This window comes from Pundamilia nyererei, unplaced genomic scaffold, assembly GCF_000239375.1.
Source record: "Pundamilia nyererei isolate P.nyererei 1_Seehausen unplaced genomic scaffold, PunNye1.0 scaffold00058, whole genome shotgun sequence".
Classification (NCBI taxonomy): Eukaryota; Metazoa; Chordata; class Actinopteri; order Cichliformes; family Cichlidae; genus Pundamilia; species Pundamilia nyererei.
Window position 1 is genome coordinate 3,039,634 of NW_005187459.1, and position 20,140 is coordinate 3,059,773.

Sequence of the window (20,140 nt, forward strand, 5' to 3'; positions counted from 1 at the left end):
TGTGTGTGTGTGGGGTAGGGTAGAGAGATTTATTCTGTCTGTTTATGGCCCCATTCTTACATTCTTATGACTTCTGCATCCGTCTCCATCAGACGTTTCTTTGGGGGAGCAGGTGGGGCCAGGTCCTGATCGTCAATTGAAGTGACCGAATCCACGGCAACTGTATCCACAACGACCTGTTCTTCCACCTGAGTCATCCCAGCATCCGTCACAGCTTCCATTAGCTGTGAGGAGTGAGTTAAAGTATTAGTGAAAAAGAAAGGAAGATAAATCAATCCAAGCTAAGAAAAAGAAATAAAAGTACACTACCAGTCAAAAGTTTGGACAAACCTTCTCATTTATGTTTTTTCTTTATATTTACTACTTTCTACATTGTAGATACATAATGAAGATGTCAAATATATGAAGCAAAATATAAGGAATAATGTAGCAAAGAGAAAAAAAGATGAAAAAGACTAAATATGTCTTATAGTTTAGATTCCTGAAAGCAGCCACCCTTTGCTTTGTTGACAGCGCTGCAAACCCTTGGCTTTCTCTCACTCAGCTTCATGTTGCAGTCACCTGAAATGGTTTTTACTTCACTTGGTTTTCATTGCCTAACTTCATCCGAGTCACCAGCCTCAGAAATCGCAAGTTAACAGCACCTCAGATTAGAGCCCAGATAAATGCCACACAGTTCCAAGTAGAAGACAAATCTCTACATCAACTGTTTAGAGGAGACTGTGCCAATCAGGCCTTTATGGTCAAATAGCTGCTAAGAAGACAGAACTAAGGATAGCAACAAGCAGAAGAGATGTATTTGTTCCAAAAAAACACAAGGAATGGGCATTAGACCAGTGGAAATCAGTACATTGGTCTGATGAGTCCAAATTTGAGATCTTTAGTTCCACCCGCTGTGTCATTGTGTGACACAGAAAAGGTAAACAGACGGTCTCTACATGCATGGAGGATGGGGTGGGGAGTGCTTTGCAGGTAACATTGTCAGGGATTGATTCAAAACTGAAGCAGCGAAACGAACCAGCATGGATACCAGAGCATCCTGCAGCAATATGCCATCCCATCCGGTTTCAGGACAATAACCCCAAACACACCTCCAGCCTGTGTAAGGGCTATTTGACCAAGAAGAAGAGTGATGGATTTCTGCGCCAGATGGCCTCCACAGTCACCTGACTTAAACCCAATCGAGATGGTTTGGGATGAGATGGAGCACAGAGTAAAGGCAAAAGGTCCAACAAGTGCTCAGCATCTCTGGGAACTCCTTCAAGACTGTTGCAAAACCATTTTAGATGACGACCTCGTGAAGCTCATCGAGAAAATGCCAAGAGTGTGCAAAGTTGTAATCAAAGCAAAGGGTGGCTATTTTGAAAAATCTAAAACATGTTTTTTAGTTATTTCACACTTTTTTTTGTTTACTAGATAATTCTACGTGTGTTCATTCATAGTTTTGATGCCTTCGGTGAGAATCTACAATGTAAATAGTCAAGAAAATAAAGAAAAAACATTCAATGAGAAGGTAGGAACAAACCTTTGACTGGTAGTGTATACAAAGCATTTTTTAAAAATAAAGATGCTTGCAATGCCAAGCAGTTGGGCAGTGTGGACAGTTTTGAAAGACACTGCTTTCATTTTTATTTTTAACCATGTTTTAATCTAATCTTAGACTCTGTTGTGGCTTAACCTCATTTGTAAAGTTTCAAACTAACGCAAATGAAGGCAACTGCACTTGAGACCATGACCTTGATGACTGAGAACCTACACAGACAACAAGCATGAGTTTTACTTCAATCAAGAGGTCCATCATTAGCACATTAACGCATATTATATATGATGACTCCCTTGCAAAAATGGTGAAACAGTAAATGCTCATACATTTGAAGCATTAACCATGTGAGAATCATGTTTTACCACCTGAGATAGAGTCACACACCTGAAACGAGCAGTCTTCTAACTTCTGCACCAAGCTGTCCCATCGCTGTGTCAGCTCCTCTGTGTCTGCCTCGATCTTTGCTCCTGCCTCAGGACTTCGCAGCAGCTGAATCACATCCTGTCCTGCATCAGACAGCTTGTCCAGAGCCCTCCTTTTCTTTTCCATGTCTTCCTTTAAAATCTATAAGAGCGGAAGACAAAAAAATTAAGTAAATACATAAAGATGGAAAGGTCATTCATTACAGTGAAAGCTGTACTGACATTTACAACGCCAGAAATTCAAATTTGCAACATATTTTTCCAGAGTAAATGCTAACAACCAAAACAAACAGGCGTAATACTTACAGCTAACTGGCGCACGTTCATATTGATTTCACCGGAGTCTTTAAAGTTGCTCGTCTTTACTTCATTCAAGGCCTCCTCTTTTTCAACCAACCATATACTAAACAAGCTCTGCAGAGAAGTAAAAAATGTATTGTAATTACACACAGAGACTCGTGCCTGGGTTAATCCGTTTTTATTTTAAAAAGTCTGATGCTTTTCATCCCAAGTGGAGACACAAGTGATTCATTTTTTAAATCATCTCAATACAGTTTAATTTTTCTCTCCTGAAGTAGTTTGTTATAAATGTGCATTTAAACAGGAGGGAAGAAAAACCTGTGCAAGCTATGAATGTACTGCATAAGGACATAAATATGTTACCTGGTCTGATAGAAGCTGTTGCCAAACCATAAAGACTTCCTGCAACTTGTGCCACCTTTCCTCAGTCCAGCGGCACACGGCTCCCCAACGTTCACCCAAAGACTGAATTCAAGATGAACAAAAAAATGAATGAAAGCAGTAGCTCATTAATGACAAATCATTTTATACTCAAGTGCATCCACATAAGGAAGCAATTAAAAGATACTGAACACAAATTCGTATGTTCTGAACATAATGGAAGAAAACTATTTGATAAATGATAAATTGCTGGTCAATCAGCTTCAAAGCCTGAAAACTTACTTGTAATTGCTCCTCCAGGGCAGCAGTGGCACTCTCACCGCTATTCTCATCCACCACAACCACCATGTGTGTTAAAGAATTGACCTTTACTTGCTCCGCCTCCAAGTCATTCTGGAGTTCCTGTGCAGGAACACAAACAACGAATTCAGTCATATGTTGCAATTAACTAAGCAAGCAGAGAAGCTACTCAGCCTTATCGTGACTCATGAAAGATTACAATCAAACGGGAAGGAGTGATCACAAGACCAGCCTGTTTTAGAGCAAGAGCTGCATGCATGCACTGGCACTTTTTTGGCATTTTACTTGACACTGTCAACAATGAAGCATTTACCCATGCAAAAGTGTTTTAATATTAAGTTTTAACAGTAAACTGACTCACTTTGTGTTGCTCTATCTGTTCTTTATAGGCCTCCATGTCCTTTGCTGCTGGCTGTGTCTCTATCCTCCTGATTCGCTCCTCTGTCTGTGTCAGCCAGTCAGAAAGCTGCTGCAGCTGCTGCTGCTGAAGATCCATCAGGACTTCATGGAGCCTGGAGAGAAAGAAAGCGAAGGCAGAAGGGCAGTAAAGTGAGCACATAAAGGTAGAAAGGATATGTAAGCCATAAATTTCATAAACTTTAGGACTAAGATTTAACTGCAACAACACAGGAAGACAAACGCTGTGGCTAAAAAAAGCTCAGGGTCAACAAATGTAGCGTACATCATGAACACAACTTGTGTGCAGTTTGTGTGTGTGTGTCGTAAACCTTGATGACACAAGCTGAGAGTGCAAATCGTAAGACCTTGGGTGGCTCAACGCTCAGCATGTGTCATGTCTGGCAACTTGCACCCCTGTCCATTCTTTACAGCACAAACTGATGGCTTGATAACACTGCACACTAGACCATAAAATGTTCAGGTTTATAGTCATATTTGTCCTGAAATAGAAATGTCCTTTACCTGTTTCTGAGATGAATCAGTAAGGGACATTTAAACTACTCCAGAAGACCAATTCAGGTACGTCTCTGTTTACCTGGCCTGACGGTCCATGCTTTCCACTCTAAGAGCCTCCCAGCGGGCATTGAGGAGGGTCATCTGTTCCTGGATTTCATCTTCTTCCTCATCTGTTAGGTTGCCTTGAGCAATCAGTTGGTTACCCGCTTGCAGCACATAACCCACACTGCTCTGACGCGCTGTCAGTTTCATCATAAATGTCTTGAAAGGAAAGAGTAGTAAGTGGTTACAATTTTAAACAATAAACAGAAAAATCTCTGTCTATGAAACAGTTTGCATCCTGGGAACATGAACACGCAGCACTCATAATAAGGCCTTTATAATCTGAGCCTGTTTGTTAGCACTTGGCAGACACATGCTAACATCTGGATGCGCTTCTGTCATTAGGTTTAATGTTAATAATGCCCTGCAGAAGCACTGAGCAGTACCGTAGCACCCTCATATTTAAGTGCTGCTGTAGCAACAACACAAAGCGTGAGCACAAATCGAGGGGTGGGCTGTCAACTAGCAAACCAAAGCCATCCAAAACAAAAAGAAGCGTAAAAGGTTTGAAGAAGAAATGCAAAAGCTAATGTTTGGTTGTTTTTATTTCATTGTAGCTGTGGAGAAGCCAGTGAACTGAGTTGCTGTCCATTACAGGGAGCTCTCTGGATGAGTAAGCATTTTCAACTGCGCCTCTGTTTTTTGACTAAGCTTTACTGGCGAAACTGGAGTAAGTCAGGGAAACAAGGCCGAAACAAACTGGATTGATTTTTGTAGACTTTCTGAAAAGCCTGGCTGCTAACGCAGCTTTCAATCCTGTTGCTTTCTGTCTCCATAGCAGATTTCAGCTTTGACCTGGATTCCAGGCATTCAACTTCACAAATATTCACAGTTCAGCCGAGGGAATCCAGCCAAAGCCCCTTTACACACATGCACCGAGAGAGACGATGTAACTAAGCCTTGTCGAGCAAGGAAGTAAGCTGTGGGCCAGGGCACCATAGAGTGCAGTGTGTCACTGTTAGCCATGGAATTCCTGCCATTCTCAACATGTTAAAGGCATGCACTGCTGTTTGTGGGAGGCCTCTGGCTGTGGGATACTTTTCTCAGTCTCTCTGGAGAGCGACAGCCTAAATGTGTCACCAGTTATTGTAAAATTGATGCTCCTGAATGTGACGTCTCAGTCCAATCCATTTTTGTTTTTTTACTGTTTCAGAACTGACAAATGAATTCCAAAAAGAAAATAACAGCACTGTTGTGTCTTCTTACCTCATGTGTGTGAAACTGCTCTTTCACTTCTTCCACATCGTCCGAGACGTCGTCCTGACCCTGTAGATCATCCTCAGCCATCAGCAGCCAAGTCAGAACCTCCTCTAGCGTAGTCTGGTAGGTGTCAAGGTCCCCCTCCAGCAGGCCGCCCTTCATCTCACCCTCTGTCTCCGTCATGGTGCTGGGGGTCTCGGGCCGACGACTGCTGCCTGCCTCCTCTGTCTGTACAGTCTAAGAAACATTAGGCAAGGTTTGACCAAGTTATAAACAAGATCATTACTTAATAAGTAGGAAAATATTACTGAAAGCAGTACAACACTTGATTGAAAGAACTGGCTTATATTTTGTAAGTATACAGGCCAAAGTGTACAGTAAAAATAAAAAGGAAGGTTTTTTTGTTTTTTTAATTTCCCAATGTGCCACATTCATAAGACCAAGACGCCTATGAAACATAACAAGTCGAAGCAAGACTTTGGTTTGTCTTCTGTGCTCATCTGCACACATCAGCTGGCAAGTTTTAAAATAGACCCAGACATCTAGAAGGGGGTTGTGCTGCTCTTGAGCACGCAGTGCGACCTGCCCTGTTCAGCAAAGGGGGAAAAAAAGAAAGACTGCAAGCCAATTATGGGATGGTGGGAAGTGGGCAGGTCAAATCTTATTTTGGGAACAGCAGTAAGTCTGAAACAGCATTAACCAAGATAAAGTTGGATGTGCAGTGCAGAAGGACTGGGAAAATTACATTAAGTCTACACTTTAAAAGAAGAAGCAGCAGTCTCCATCAACTTTACCAACCTTTATCAAACTGAACCATCACTAAAAAAAAACCAAAACTCAAAAAAAACAAAAACCTTAAAAACCAACGCAAAAACAAAACTATTCCAGGCTTCTAGTTTTGTAAAGAAACGGCTCAAAGGTGCTCAACAAATCTGAATGAAGCTGAACTCCAGATAAAATCTCCACAATGACAGCCAAGTGAAAGATGGCAGAAATGGTAATGGGTGTGCAGTAACAAATCAAACAGACTTTTGTTTTCCAGGCTGAAATTATACAGTGGTAATGCCTGTGCAACAAACTCAGGAAAGGTCACCTGCTGAAAATATTCAATGACCTTTTGGATATTTTTGGAATAAGTGACAAAAGAACTGTAAGCCCTTATGTTACATCAATGAGGGCTGGCAAAGAAGGGCGACAGGGAGAGAAATAAAGAGGAGAGAGAGTGAGAGAGAAGGGAAAACTGCAGCCTTGCTGCATTTATTGAGTTGAATGGCTGTAAAATAGCTGTGGTCTGGCTCAACAGAACACTTTATTATCACTACATGATTTGCTCAACTCTGTCTATGCATTCATCGCGTTTACAGTTGTAACCGCAGAGCATGTAATTCGCTACCACACACCAGCAGCTCTCTAATTATCAATATTACAAAAGGAAGGCGATCGTGGGAGGATCTCTCAGTATGTTTCAAAGTATCATCAATACCGAAAACTACTCTGATAACAAATACGATTAAAATTATGAATGTAAAAGAAAAGTGGGAAACCATATTGAAGTTATGAAATACAAAGAGCCCTTTATTTTAACTACACTCAGTCTCCCAGCAGCAACAGTATTACACATTGGTTCCTATGCAGAGAGGAAGCGAGCCAGGAAAGTAAACCCTTTGTTGGACCAATCAGAACACTATTTAAAAAAAGACTGTTCCAGGACTCATTCCAGGGGCGTGTGAAGTATGTGCCCATGGGCAATAAAACAACCTAAGAGGTGGTTTGGGGGTTTTCTGACTTTTGACCAAAAAACAAACAAACAAAAAACTCTCTTAAATAAGAGATGCCCCAGAGCTATATGTGATTGACCAATCCAGCAAGCTGGGAGGGGATGAAAAGCTAACAAGACGAAAATGCATACTTAACTTTTAATTAATGTCAGCAAACTCCTTTTCAAAACACAAAGATTAAAAACTAATAATAATAATTATAATAATAAAGTACCTGGAGTTGTCAAATCACAGTTAACAGGATAAAGCAAATTATAAAAAGATTCCAATCACTAGTTTGTGAAATGCTGAAGAAAAAACTACTGAATTCACGGTGACACTGCACTGCACAGCACCCCGACTTTAATGTTGTAACAACCTTTTCCTTTTCTCTCAGCTATCTGCACTCCCATTCTCACCAATTTACTCCCCTATTTCCTTCCATCCTTTTACAGCTCTGCGCTTCCACCATCCAGCTCGGCCTGTTGGATAATGTCAGAGGGGGTGAGTCATGGCTCTGCTCCCCATTTCTCTGCGCTTGCTGCGCCTTTCATGAGCGGTGCCGGAGAGAATGAAGGAGGCTGCTTTTTCAGAGTGACTCACTGTATCTGGCAACATACAATAAGACACTATTCCTTATGACAATATTCCTCATGCTTGCACGTAGCAACATCTGCTGCCTTCAAACTAAACATGATGATCAGAAATGGAGCACAGCAGCAAAGCAAAAGCTGGAGCTGTTCAGTTTTTGCAACTCAAGATTTTCAGTTGTTTTTTTAAAAAAAAAGGAGCTGGACTATCATTCCTGCATTCATAGAAAAGAAAAAAAGATAACAGTTGTTTATATCATCATAGTTCATCAAGGTTCAGACAGGCAACGTCTGGAGATAATATAGCAATAACCAGCTACTTTGAAGCACCTTCAGGGATTCTTGTTTTATGATCATAAGATAAAACAAGGAGGTAAATTCCTTCTCTGTAGACCGACGTGAGGTCAAAGAAACAGTGAATGGTCCTAGCTTACTTAAACACAAAGATCCACCATCTCTGAGCCGCTCAGAAAGTTCTTGCTCTTAAAGAGGGCTTCTTTTTTTCCCCTCTCCACTGTGCCAAGTGCTCAAAGAGATTTGTTGATTTGCTGGGCTTCGCCCTCTAAAGTTGTAGCATCTTAATAATATTAATTGCCTTGAGGGACCGCTGATGTGAACGGGTGCTACATAATTGAAGCTGTTTGACTGAAATGCATGCAGGGCCCGTTTCTGAAACTGAATCTAGTTTGAGTTTTGATTTTGCTAAACTCCAAATTTACATTCTTTGAAACTTATGTGTGTTTTGTTCTGAAAAATACTTTCTCAATTTCTTTTTATGTTTAGGTCAAACCTGACATGTCCAACACCTCTGCCCTAAACCTAATAGCTTGTCTTGCACCTTCCTGTTCCTACATGTCACGACAGCTCTACTCTAGATTTTACCTGGGCACCGAGTCCTGGACCTGAGTCTTCTGACTCCACTTTATATTTGCGTGGGAGGGTCTCCACTTCTTTGATGGCCTCCATGCTCACGTCTTTAGGCAGCACGGCAAAAAGCGATGTTATATACATGAGGATGGACTTCTTATCTGGTACTTGCACTGCCACGTCTGTGAATGATAAAGAGAGCAAGACGGCGTTAGGGAGAGGGATTTAAGGCGGAAAGATCAGAGATACAAACTGTGCGTGACAGGCAGGAGGGAGAGAGTGGAGAGAGAAAGAGGGGAGGATACAGAGGTGAAAATTGCATGAGTAGAACAGAAGCGTGGCAGATAGGGCGCGATAGCCGTTAAGGGTGACAGAAGGAGATTAGATGGGAAGGACGGTGAGAGAGACAAACAAAATGCCAAGTTAAGACAAGATGTACTAATTAAATATGCTTTCAGTACAGGTCAGGAGTGACTGCTCCTCAGTCATGACATAAAAACAGGCGTCTGACTTGGACAGCTCAAGCAAGTAAGGGTCCAGCTTGTTACAGATGTTCAGCCAAAGCAACATCAAGATCCTTCTTCACTCTGAGCTTATCCAACTGCTGGCAGGACATGAAGGGAAGGTTTGTGAATGCAGACTGTATTTTACTATGTGGGAATTTTGGCCAGTAAAATTTATGTCAATCCATAACCAGGTGCTATAAAAAGCAGATGCAGGTGCCAATTCTTAGACTTACATCTAAAAACATTCCTATAATATTTACCTGAGTCACAAATGTGCTCAGAATAGCTCAGAACAACAGTACCTTCAGGATCCAGCAGCTTCTCAATACCCAGCTGGTCTTTGGCGAAAGTGAAGGCGTGGTCCAGTCTCTGCACAGGGTTCATCGTGACCACCTTATCCCAGCTAAAAGCGTCTGGCCTGAAGTCACACACAGAACCGCACCAATAGAAGACACAGTTTTATATCATGGCTACTTTATACATCAGAAACTACAAACGTGCAGAAGCAGTGAAGAGCCTAGTGGCACAACTTCATCTGCTTTAAAGGTCAGAAGAGGTCAGAACTTGAGCAACACTTGAAGTAGAATGATGCAGACGAAATCCAAAACCTGAAGCCAGGTGCTGCTGACGTTTTCATCTTTTGAAAGCGCACACATGTTCAGAAAAATATGCGTTCCTCTGAGTGCAACATTGTTTTTTTTACCATTTCCCCCATAAAGACAACATTTGATGACCTCCCCTTTACCCGTAATGATAAGTTTTGAAACCTCAGTACATATCAATAAAGACGAGGTTTTATGACGATTAGAGTCGTTTCTGGGTTTTCCAAGGGTAGCTGCATACCCTGAGACAATTCAAAACTCGTTCCCTGTTTGCCAGGGGTAAAGATTTGATTTATTTTTTTTGACAATACATTGATTTTCTATCTATACACCTAATGTAGAAACTAGCTCATAGATATCTGAAACATTTACAAACCCTGTGTATAGGCAAAGGTCTTCCCTGATCTGTGCATTGAGGCCAGCCGTGTGTGGAATGTCTTTAAACCCTAGCCCAAGGTCTAAACCAACACTGGACTGTATGTGTGTGTGTTCATGTCACTAGTAAGAACAAGGGGTTACAAGAAAGGGGGAAACACCCCAGACAATTCTTTCCCTCTTTCTTTTACGCACACACACACGCACACACATGCAAACAGTGACATGGCAGGTGTAAACGAACATGCTAAGCAGTATCAACACACCCTGCAGGCGCTGACCTATCAACCTGATCTTCACCCACATGTACAGCTTGGGTATCCTCACAGCATCTCTCTCTCTCTCTCTCTCGCTCTCATATACATGCACAAAAAAGGTCCTAAACTTTTTTTTTTTTTTAAATGTCCTTGATCTCTTCACAACTTTGTATCTAAAGGGTACATGCCATACTACGTTAACTTCAACAGTAAATTCACCTCACAGCAACACATACTACAACAGAAGGCTGCTGCACGCTTGCAAGTGTGGAAAACAATGCAATCACACAAAAATTGGTCATCAATATAATTTTGACTTAATATAACAAAACACAATTGCATGACCTGGACTTGCAGGCTTTTACCTACGATGAGTATTATATATGTATATAATGTTCGTTTTGAGAATAAAGCTGAGATCTGGGGATTAAAGTTGTCATTTCAAGTCAGGCAACTGCCACAGCTGCTATACTCTTTACAAAATGCTTTGTGAAGTTGAGTTACAACATGAGACACAACTTTATCAGCGATCTTATTGCGTCTTGTGATACAACATACATCCTCTCTGCCGCACAAGGCTGTGACCATCAGTATCTGTGCTGACTCCTCCAAGTCTGCGTGTTTCTTTTTACTTTATTCTTGAAATGAACAGCTACATATTTTTTTTCCTTAATGTGCTCCCAATGCTCCTTTGTTTGTACCAGTCAGGTAATAGCAGTATGTCCACACTTATTGCTAAAGTACCTGCTGAGCGTCCCCTTATTCCTCACCTGAAGTGGTGAAGTATGCCGTTTAGAGCTAGGCCATCCACCCAGCTGGTGGTGAAATTCAACACATTGATTTGCGGGTAAGAGCGGGTGCACTGTCGTACCCAACTCAGTAAGAGCTTTTCACTGTTGGTCTGCTGTAGGTTGGACATAACATCCTTCATGACGTCTTTCACCTAAAGAGAGACATGTACATTGAAAGAGGAGTTTTAATGTGGATGATTAATGAAGAGCAAAAACCTGTACGCCCACATTTTGATTCAAAACAGTAGTTTCTATATTCTGGCTGAATAGATCACTTCTCCTTGTATTGAAAGTCAGCAGAATCATTGTATTGATTCTCTTATTAGCAGGTGGGCACATTGAATAGGAGCATCAGCAATGAAAACCTCTTTCTCAATAACTCTATGCACATTAAATAAGCCTTTTTTTTTTATCCTAAAAGGATAAGGATTCCTGTAGTTATAAAATATAATGCAGTTAATAAAACCGACACCATGTCTAACACCCAAACAAAGACAAAAAAAAATGCACGTGGCATCTGTTACATTAACTAACAATAATGAAAATAATGAAAAACAAATGTTGAAAAAAAAAAGGTAAGGTTCAAACCTTATGAAAGAACCTCTTGAGCCGTTTTACGCCAGCAGGTTGAGCACACAAAGCACTGGATGATATACATGTTTACATGCATACACGCATGTGTGAACATCAATACAGATTTTCCATCATCTGTTTTTTTGATCCCAGGGTTAGCAAACAGAAGTGTGTATGTGTGTGTGTGCACCCTGCTCACCTGCCAATGAAGGATAATACTCCAGATGAGGCCCAAGGTCAGCTTGTGGTTCCCATCCACAATATCTGTCCCTCCTATGTTTACCAGATCCACCTGAAAGGAGGACAGACCAAGTTGTTAAAAATATCACAAGCAACCAAATAAACATTTGTGATTTCTACTTTCTGAGCTTGCAGGTTATTAACGTTCAAATATATGGAAATGTGTTCTTATGGGGAACATATTTATCCTAAAAATTGAAGCTATTGCTCTGAAATGGTATTAATACTTCTACTGAGTGACTTGAAGAAATTTATCAGCTTTCCCAAAGATATCTGTGGGACCATAAAAAGCTTGCTGCGAGTCGTTATGCTCAGTAACACTCGGCAGAACCTGTAAACACACTTGCTGAGTAAAACCAGAGGAGCTCTCCTTTGAAATGGGATTCGAGTTTTCTTATATTACTTTACATCTTAATGAGCCATCAGTGTTAAAGCTGAACACTTCCACCCAGTCAACTGTCTCCACAAAGCAGATTATGCCACCCTAATTACAGCCTCCCAGTGGTGAAGTGAGGTCTGCAGGTTCATCAGACATGTATCATATGAACTAAGGCCAAGTGTGAACTGATTATATATAAATATTGTGGAGAGGATCAAGGCACAGGGTGGAACATGAGGTCATGTGTCTGGTCAAGTTATGAAGTGTCCTTTCTTGTTCTATGCAGAGCTGGCCTCTGACCCATCTAGTACCAATTAGCCCCATGCTGCCACACCATTACTTCTCCACATCTCTCATGAAACAAAGCCTCACATATGCATCAGAGCAGACACGCACAAATACAGTCATCACCCACTCCAAAACTCGCAGTATTGTCTCCTGAAGTACCCTCCATCCGAAAAATAATAATAATAATAACATGAACTGACTAAATCCAATTGCAGAGTTGTGTCTTCCATGAGAAAATTTTTAATTGTTTTCAAATATGTTTCCACTGTTCAGGCTTGTGGAAACTTTGGCCAGTTGACACTTATTTTGCCTCTTGCAAGAGTGAAAGCAGCAGGATTTGCATGCAAACTTCAGTCTCTGCTGCTTCCCATGAGTCTGCCCTGCCCCTTATCTCCCACTGCTGAGGTCAAGGCATTATGACCAACTGTTGTACACAGAAAGTAGGAGGAGGGATGATGAAATGAAGCAGCGAAGGAGGCAGAAGGACAAAGAAAAATACACAAGAAAATGACTTGTGTATGAAATGAATTCAGAGGCCACAGGAGATTAAGGAGTTTTGTATAATTAGAGGAAGAGTTACTGGTTTGAATCAAAAACAGTGCAACCATGACTGTAAATGTGCAGTGTGGACATAGGGTTTGGGAGTTTTTACTTCAACAAAATACAACATGACATCATTTCACAGTTTAATATAGTTCCTTATTTCTGATTATCTTATGAGGCTGAAATGAAACAGACTCATCTTTAACGGCACGTGGTAGAAAATGACAAACGCACAACAGCTTTGCCACCAAACAGGAAGTACTCACATTGTTTTGATGTAGGACTTGAAGTACTTTGTTGACGTTGTTCAGAGAGTGCACTCTGGTGGAACCTCGCTCTTTGCTCTGAGGAAGAGGAAATGCAGCATAAATCAGCTGACACGTTCACGGTTCACCAGCCAATCAAGGCTAAAAATCATGCAAGTCAACAGTTTTGGCTCTCGTTTCCTGTAACTCATTTATTCAAATGAGTTTCTGCGGGTTAATAAATAAATAAATATATTCTCATTTGCGAACAAGTCACCTTGACGACTTGTTCCCCAACTTCAAGCCAAAGCTTGGGGGTTAAATGTAGATAAGGTATGCCATCACTCCACACAGCGTTTCACACCATACATTATCACAGCTATTACGCTCTCAGCAGCGTCCACAAGAACTTATGGAAAGAATGGCTCGATGAATGGCTGCCAACTGCTAATCCCTTTTAAGTCTTCACATACGTCAACCACTCATTAGCACCCAATTATAGAATTAGTATTCTGGTATCAGTGAAAAAAGCCTTTGTGCACATGTGTGCCAACATATATGGCACAAAGACAGTTGGCACTCAATATACGGCTGCAGGTGTTAGAAATATGATATGCTGCTGAAGGGTGGTACAGAAAAAAAGAAGAAAGAAAGAAAAGAAAACAGTAAAATAAAAATTGCATATACAAGCACAAAGCCAGTCATAGAGGACATGCATATCTTTAGTCTCCTTTTCCATAGTACTTCTTTATCCATTATGCCAACCTCTTTTTGAATAAAGTTTTAGGTGAGTAAAGTGATAGTTTGCTGAAAGCTGCAGAAATTCAAATAACATAACATGTATTTACCAAAATTAAATAAGAAATAACATAAGCGTAAAATACGTGTTTTAATTTAGGAAGCAAAAGCCAAGCACGGCACTCCAGAGTGGCTCAGATGTTTACATTAGATTTAACCTGTGTGTTTACATCACATCGTGCATGTGCTTGTACTGGCATGACTTTCACTTAAGAGGAGGAGGAAAGGGGGGGAAAAGAAACAAAACAAAACACTGCACTACTATAATTTGACTGCATGCACTGCCAAACCTTTCATGAGCATTTCTGCAGCTTGAACGCACCTCCTTGAAATCAAATCTCGAACTTCATGCATTCAAACAGCAAACTTTTTTAAAATGTCAAATTTGAATAAAAAAATTTTTTTAAAAAGTCTCACGAATGTTAATGCACATATACAAAAACCCACCAGGACACTGCCAGTGAGACCCTCCAGAAGGTCCAGCAGCTTCCTCCCGTCTCTCAAATCGGTGAACATGTCTTTGATGGGCGTCTTCCCTGTCTGGAAACATCACAATTTCTGCATTAGATTTATCATAAGACTGGATTAGAACAGTCAATACCAGTGATAAGAGGCCCTGAGTGTGGCTGTAGCTTTGGAGAGACAGGCATTTACATTTAATTCAAACACTTCAAGCGTCACTGAGAATAAGCTCACATGTCACAGTGGTATGCAGAAAGAAGAAGAGAAAGTTTGGCACATTGTAACAACCAGTGTTAAAAGGCACAGACAGTCAACAAATCTGAAACTATCCAAATGAAACAAGTGTAAGAATGAAACTCAAAGTATTTAGGAGAAAACAGTGTGAGGACAGTAATTAGCTCAGGTAGACCAACTAGAAAAAAAAAAAAAATCAGCCAAAAATATTTAATATCATTCTCTGATTGTTGTTTTATAAGAATAAAAAATATATACAAGGACCACACACAGACTATTAACGCTCTGACATAAACTAAAAGACATTAACATTAACCTTTTTTAATTTATTATTTAGTTTTTAGCTTAAGAAATAATAGAAACAATAGTATGGCAGCGCTGGTATCATGGATGGGTCTTGAGGTCACTGTGCCCCCTGAGCTTTAGTCTAATGATGCAGCTTGGTAATGAAAAGGTTAAACACCCACTTCGCTGATAAATCGCTGCAGCTCAAGTTCAAGTTAATTATTCAGTTAACAGTTGTTTAGAAGACTAACTCTGGAGCAGGTCTATGCAGGTCAGACTGTGGGAAGTACCCCTCATGTCTCTTTAGCACAAGAAAGATGTCATCCATCAGTTTGTGCAGCTGCACTGTATGGAAAAAAAAATACTGGGCCACACCTGTTAATCTTCAGTCTCATTGGTGTATAAAATCAAGCACCTAGACATCCAGTCTATCTTTAAAAACTTTTGTGCAAGAATGGTCATTTAAAGAGCTCACTGCATTTGAGTGTGAGATTTTTCTCTCCCAGATATTCCACAATCAACTGGAAGTGGTATTATTGCAAAGAGGAAGTGTTTAGGAACCACACAGCAACACGGACAACGTAAATTTACAGAGTGGGATTGCTGAGTGCTTAGTCACATAGTACGCAAAAGACGCAAATGCCCTGCTGACTCACTAACTGCAGATTTAACATTTTACAACATTATTAGGCAGATGAAGATTTTTTTGTACTATGAGGAAAAAAGGAGAGTGCTTGACATCCATTTGAAAATGTTTGGCTCTAATGTTTCACATTACCTTGGAGAATTGTGCATTTATCCATTTGGTGAACGTTTTCTTCTGCACTGCGTCGTGCTCATCTGTGCAGGAAAAGAAAAAAAAAAGAGAAGAATTGATTGTCAAGAACATGAACAGGTGGATCAAAAGTGACGTCAGGTACAGGTCAGCCTTTTAAAAGAAGCAGCGAACATTGTTACAACTTGATGTCCATTTCCACCTGGTTTTCCAGGGAGCGACTTGATCTCGGCACAAATCAACTTACACTGATGTGGTAAATGGTAATTACAGCCTGAGGCTTTTTGACTTAAAAGCATCCCGATCAATGTGGCTGGAACATCAGAAAATTACCAGAACAAAATGAGGGGTATTTTAAACGTGCGTACCAAATGTCAACAGGTGCACGGTGTAACAAGTAAAGCCAACAAACCTTTTTGCACATGTGCGCACACCCTTGTCCATTTATAATGTTCCCCTGAATCCAACTGTACAAATATTTCACATTCTCTTCCCACTTGACTCCCTCCCTTCCTGCGCCTCCTTTATTCTCTCCAACATGGCTCTCTAATAAGGCCTCATTGTGTGACAGGCAGAGGGTCAGCTGCTTTGATGTGCCAGGGCGATGGCTGGCTCCTGTAATGGATCAGAGTAGCTCGCACAAAGCCTTGGACTTCTCTTGAGAATTGATTTCAGTTTTACTTAGGCTTCTTTCTAATGTGCCGTTTCTATGAACTCTAAAATAACTAATCCATTGCGTTCTCAGTCAATTTCAGTGTAACCACCAAGGAAACGGGTAAAAAGACATATTCACATCCGCCTCAAAACACTCTGGCTGAGGTCTTGATCAGACTGTAATCTAAGGTTAGGAAAGCTGTTAAAGTGCCTTATGTGTGTGGGGGTCAGGTCAACCAGCAGCTGTGCAAAGCACCATGAAGTGAACAAAAGGTCAAAAGGTTAACATCACCAGCCTCAGCACTGGTTGGCTTCTCTGTTTGGGATGTGTAGAGTGTGTGTGTTTGTGTAGCGGCTGGCTGGGTGACAAACTGCATAAAAGCAAGTGCATGGTAAGAGTAGAGTAGAAGCAGGTGAAACAGGTGAACAGGTGACGGGACTGGATAAACAGTGGTAGCAGAGAGGGTTTCTCCTCTGACTTTCCCCAAATCAGTGATCTAAAAGACCTTAAAGACCAAATACGTAAGGGCAGATAAGGGAAATGGACAATAGTTTTATAATATACATTTCTTCAGAAATGCCACAGGAAAGGACGAGGTAGCAAGAGACTAGTAAGCGTATGAGGAAACAGACAACTGGCTAGGTTAGATTTTGAGGTGGGGACAAAACCAGAAGAGGCTTGTTGCCTAGACTGGTATACGCTTGAACTTTGCTATCTTTGTGTCATTGCCTTTAGTGCATCGAATCACAGACTGCTATAGAAACACCTCCCGAGTATAAATTTGAGGCAGGAGAAGAAAAAAAAAAAATGCTTGGGGTTTCTTTACTTTTTTGTATTATTCTTAAAGAAAAGACAGCTGATGGAAGGGTTTAATGAAGATGATGACAGAAAAAGGATACATGAGACAAAGAAGGTTTCATGTTGAAAAACAAAATGACAAAATGGTTGGCAAAGACCACGAGCCATAACACGGCACCCAGTAACAGATGATGATCGATTACAGTAGATAACTTACAGGTGGTTAAACATGTTCTGACAAGGAGAACAGACAAGGAAAGGGATGAAAGAAAAAAATAGGTGGACCACCAGACAAAAACAAAGGGGGGGGGGGGGTGCAAGCAGAGTGGGCCAAAAATACTAGAGAAAGGCAGCCAAAAGGGGAGGAATCACTGGCAAGAACATTGAGAAAATAGCTCACAAGGAGCAAAGACAGGTATGCTTTCAACACAATATCAATTTTCCTTTTATAAAAAAGGCCCATGCACAGGCCTCCTGTTCTTACAGCTTTATTGGCACCCTGTAGAGGCCCCTGGGGAGAGGGTCCCTTGGGGTTCAGGTCTCTTAGGCTCTCTACCTTACCATCTTCATAGGACAATACACTCGATTCATACACAATGCTCCCCCTCAATCTGTCTGCTGCTCCTACTCGCTGCAGCACAGGAATGCCTCGCTGCAGGATAGATCAAAGTAGACAGCAGGCTGTGTGTGTGAGAAAGTGTGTTCAAGAGTGTGTTTGTATAAGCAACACAAGAAAAAGCGATTTAATAAAAAAGGGGAGTATGCACAAGTTTACAACTTTACATTAAACATGTACACCGATGCCAGTTTTCTCATTTGTAGCTAGTCACAGCATCACATACACAATTCAGCTACAGTCCTATTTGTGCAAGGCAGGTATTATGCTTGATTGTGGACACAAACATTCCTTTTACACTCTTCTAGTGTCCCCGAAGCACACGTGCACACTCAGTGTGTTGCAATGTACAGCCTGTGCAACAACTCTTGCAATGACATCTTGTTTAGGTCATTTAAAAATTGTACTTTTATTTTTATATTTTGTTTAATTGGGCCAGAGCCATAAGTGTTTGCTCTAATCAGCTGGGAGGCTTCAAGTTTAAGCTTCGCTTCATTGTAAGTTGATGTGATACGAACGTCCAGTGTGACAAAAATAATTCAGCACAAATTCTTGTATCTGTTAAGGAGCTGAATTTAAAACCTGCTATTACAAACATGACTGTTTAATCCGGTCTTTAAGTGATGACGTGATGGAGGCATAAACATTAAAGACTTATGTTCTACATATGGTGCTTTCTATTGACAATACACCAACAATAGCATAGAATAGACATGCTAGACATAGAATAAATATACAATATTGACTTTGTTACGCTTTAAATAATCTGCTTAACACATCAGTTAAGATCTTTTGTACTTTCTCTTGTTGCTCAGTGAGTAACTGACCCTTTTATCCATCAATGAATCAAGCTTTTACTAGGGCTGCAAAGATTCATTGAGTAAATTGAATAACTAATGAAAAAAACCACAACGCAAATATTTTTGCTTTGATGCTTCATTAACCCATGACTCTGCAGCACTCAGCTGTCACTATGCAAGTATTTTAGCATGGCTAGTTTACGTCTACACACAGCAAAAAGCAAAGAGGCCGAGCTGTTTTCACGACTGTGAGCTCAGGTGGAGTGAATAAACATTTCTTCTAGTGTTCAAAACAGCAGCGCTTGTCACTGTAATCACCATAAAAAAAGTTTACTGGGAAAAAGCTAGTGAGCGTCCTTAATCAAATCAAACCACCTGTTCAGCAAGCTCCAGTGTCAAGGAAAAACAAACATTGTAGCTGCTCCCATCAACCGCTGTTGGTTTTACACTGAAAAATGTACAAAAAGCCGCAGAAGTTTAAAATAGAAGCGCATGTGGGCAGATGAACTGGTAACTTAGTCAAATATCGTGTTTAAATCACGCAGCTTGCTAAAAGCTGACAGCAGCCGTCCCACTTTCTATTGCAGTGATACCTGCAGCAAGCAGGGGTGAGTCTAAAAGTGGGACATGGGGTGTACTAGACCCTATTTAGCTCAAAGCTTTAGTAACATTATTTATCAGATTTAGATTAAAGGAATATATAAATAAATTATTATGATAATTAAATTATAATATTTTATTGCAGGCCAGTAAAACTCTGAGCCACTTACCTGAGGCAGTTAGGTTGGACACTGATTTATTATTAACATTAATTATTAACATCTACACCATCAGAACGTGCATTTCTGCAGCAGGAAATTTCGCATCAAATTAAAGCTCAGAGAATGCTCATATGTACCTTTAAAGGTTTACACACTTCAATATGCACATAAACACACCAAAGCTTCCTGCTAATGTAGGAAAGCCTTCAAAGAAGACAGCGCAAAGCCTCGTTTTAGGTTCTATTTAAACATTGTTTTATATGCCATTACTGCATTTGTGATTACTTTTTTATGCACTTATGTTTGCACTTAAAAACTACTTTTAAATTTAGCATCCAAATATAGTTTTTAAACTATTAAAACACTGAAATTTCTCAAATAGAAACCGATTAGCTTATTTTTAACATTTTTATTATTGTTTACTAATGTGACACAAGTATTTCTTGTTTCAGTATCTTTTACCAGGTCCTCGTCCAATCAGTTTGGAAACTTTCACTTCACTTATTCATGTAATCTGCTTTGACACATTCTATCAACCAAATGAGGAGAAGTAAATATACAGCACAAGCACAGTGAAGAAAGGAATTACATGCACATTCCTTCACGGAGAAAAATATTCCAGCCCTGCCAAACAGTCAAATATGTCAAATAACTGAGTCACACATAAACACATCAGTCTAAGTCTGTATATGCTTTGCACAGACAGTACTGTTATATAGTATTGAGAAACAAGTGATTGTTGTTTTGTTTTTGTTTGTTTGTTTTGGGGGGGGGGGGGGG

General features: G+C 40.4%; 1 protein-coding gene across 1 annotated transcript in view; it reads right to left on the reverse strand.

Moving 5' to 3' along the window:
• Nucleotides 1-56: 56 nt before the first annotated feature.
• The window catches only part of LOC102208512 (utrophin-like), a 36,144-nt gene continuing 16,060 nt past the window's right edge, over nt 57-20,140 (reverse strand). Inside the window, exons 3-17 of the mRNA XM_005734469.1 lie at nt 15,734-15,795; nt 14,422-14,514; nt 13,198-13,275; nt 11,681-11,773; nt 10,888-11,060; nt 9,186-9,301; nt 8,393-8,559; nt 5,170-5,400; nt 3,941-4,122; nt 3,308-3,458; nt 2,929-3,048; nt 2,629-2,730; nt 2,272-2,379; nt 1,928-2,107; nt 57-224 (exon numbers count right to left, since the gene is read on the reverse strand). Of these exons, the coding sequence (XP_005734526.1) occupies nt 57-224; nt 1,928-2,107; nt 2,272-2,379; nt 2,629-2,730; nt 2,929-3,048; nt 3,308-3,458; nt 3,941-4,122; nt 5,170-5,400; nt 8,393-8,559; nt 9,186-9,301; nt 10,888-11,060; nt 11,681-11,773; nt 13,198-13,275; nt 14,422-14,514; nt 15,734-15,795 (2,024 nt within the window). The remainder of the gene's footprint in view (nt 225-1,927; nt 2,108-2,271; nt 2,380-2,628; nt 2,731-2,928; nt 3,049-3,307; nt 3,459-3,940; nt 4,123-5,169; nt 5,401-8,392; nt 8,560-9,185; nt 9,302-10,887; nt 11,061-11,680; nt 11,774-13,197; nt 13,276-14,421; nt 14,515-15,733; nt 15,796-20,140) is intronic.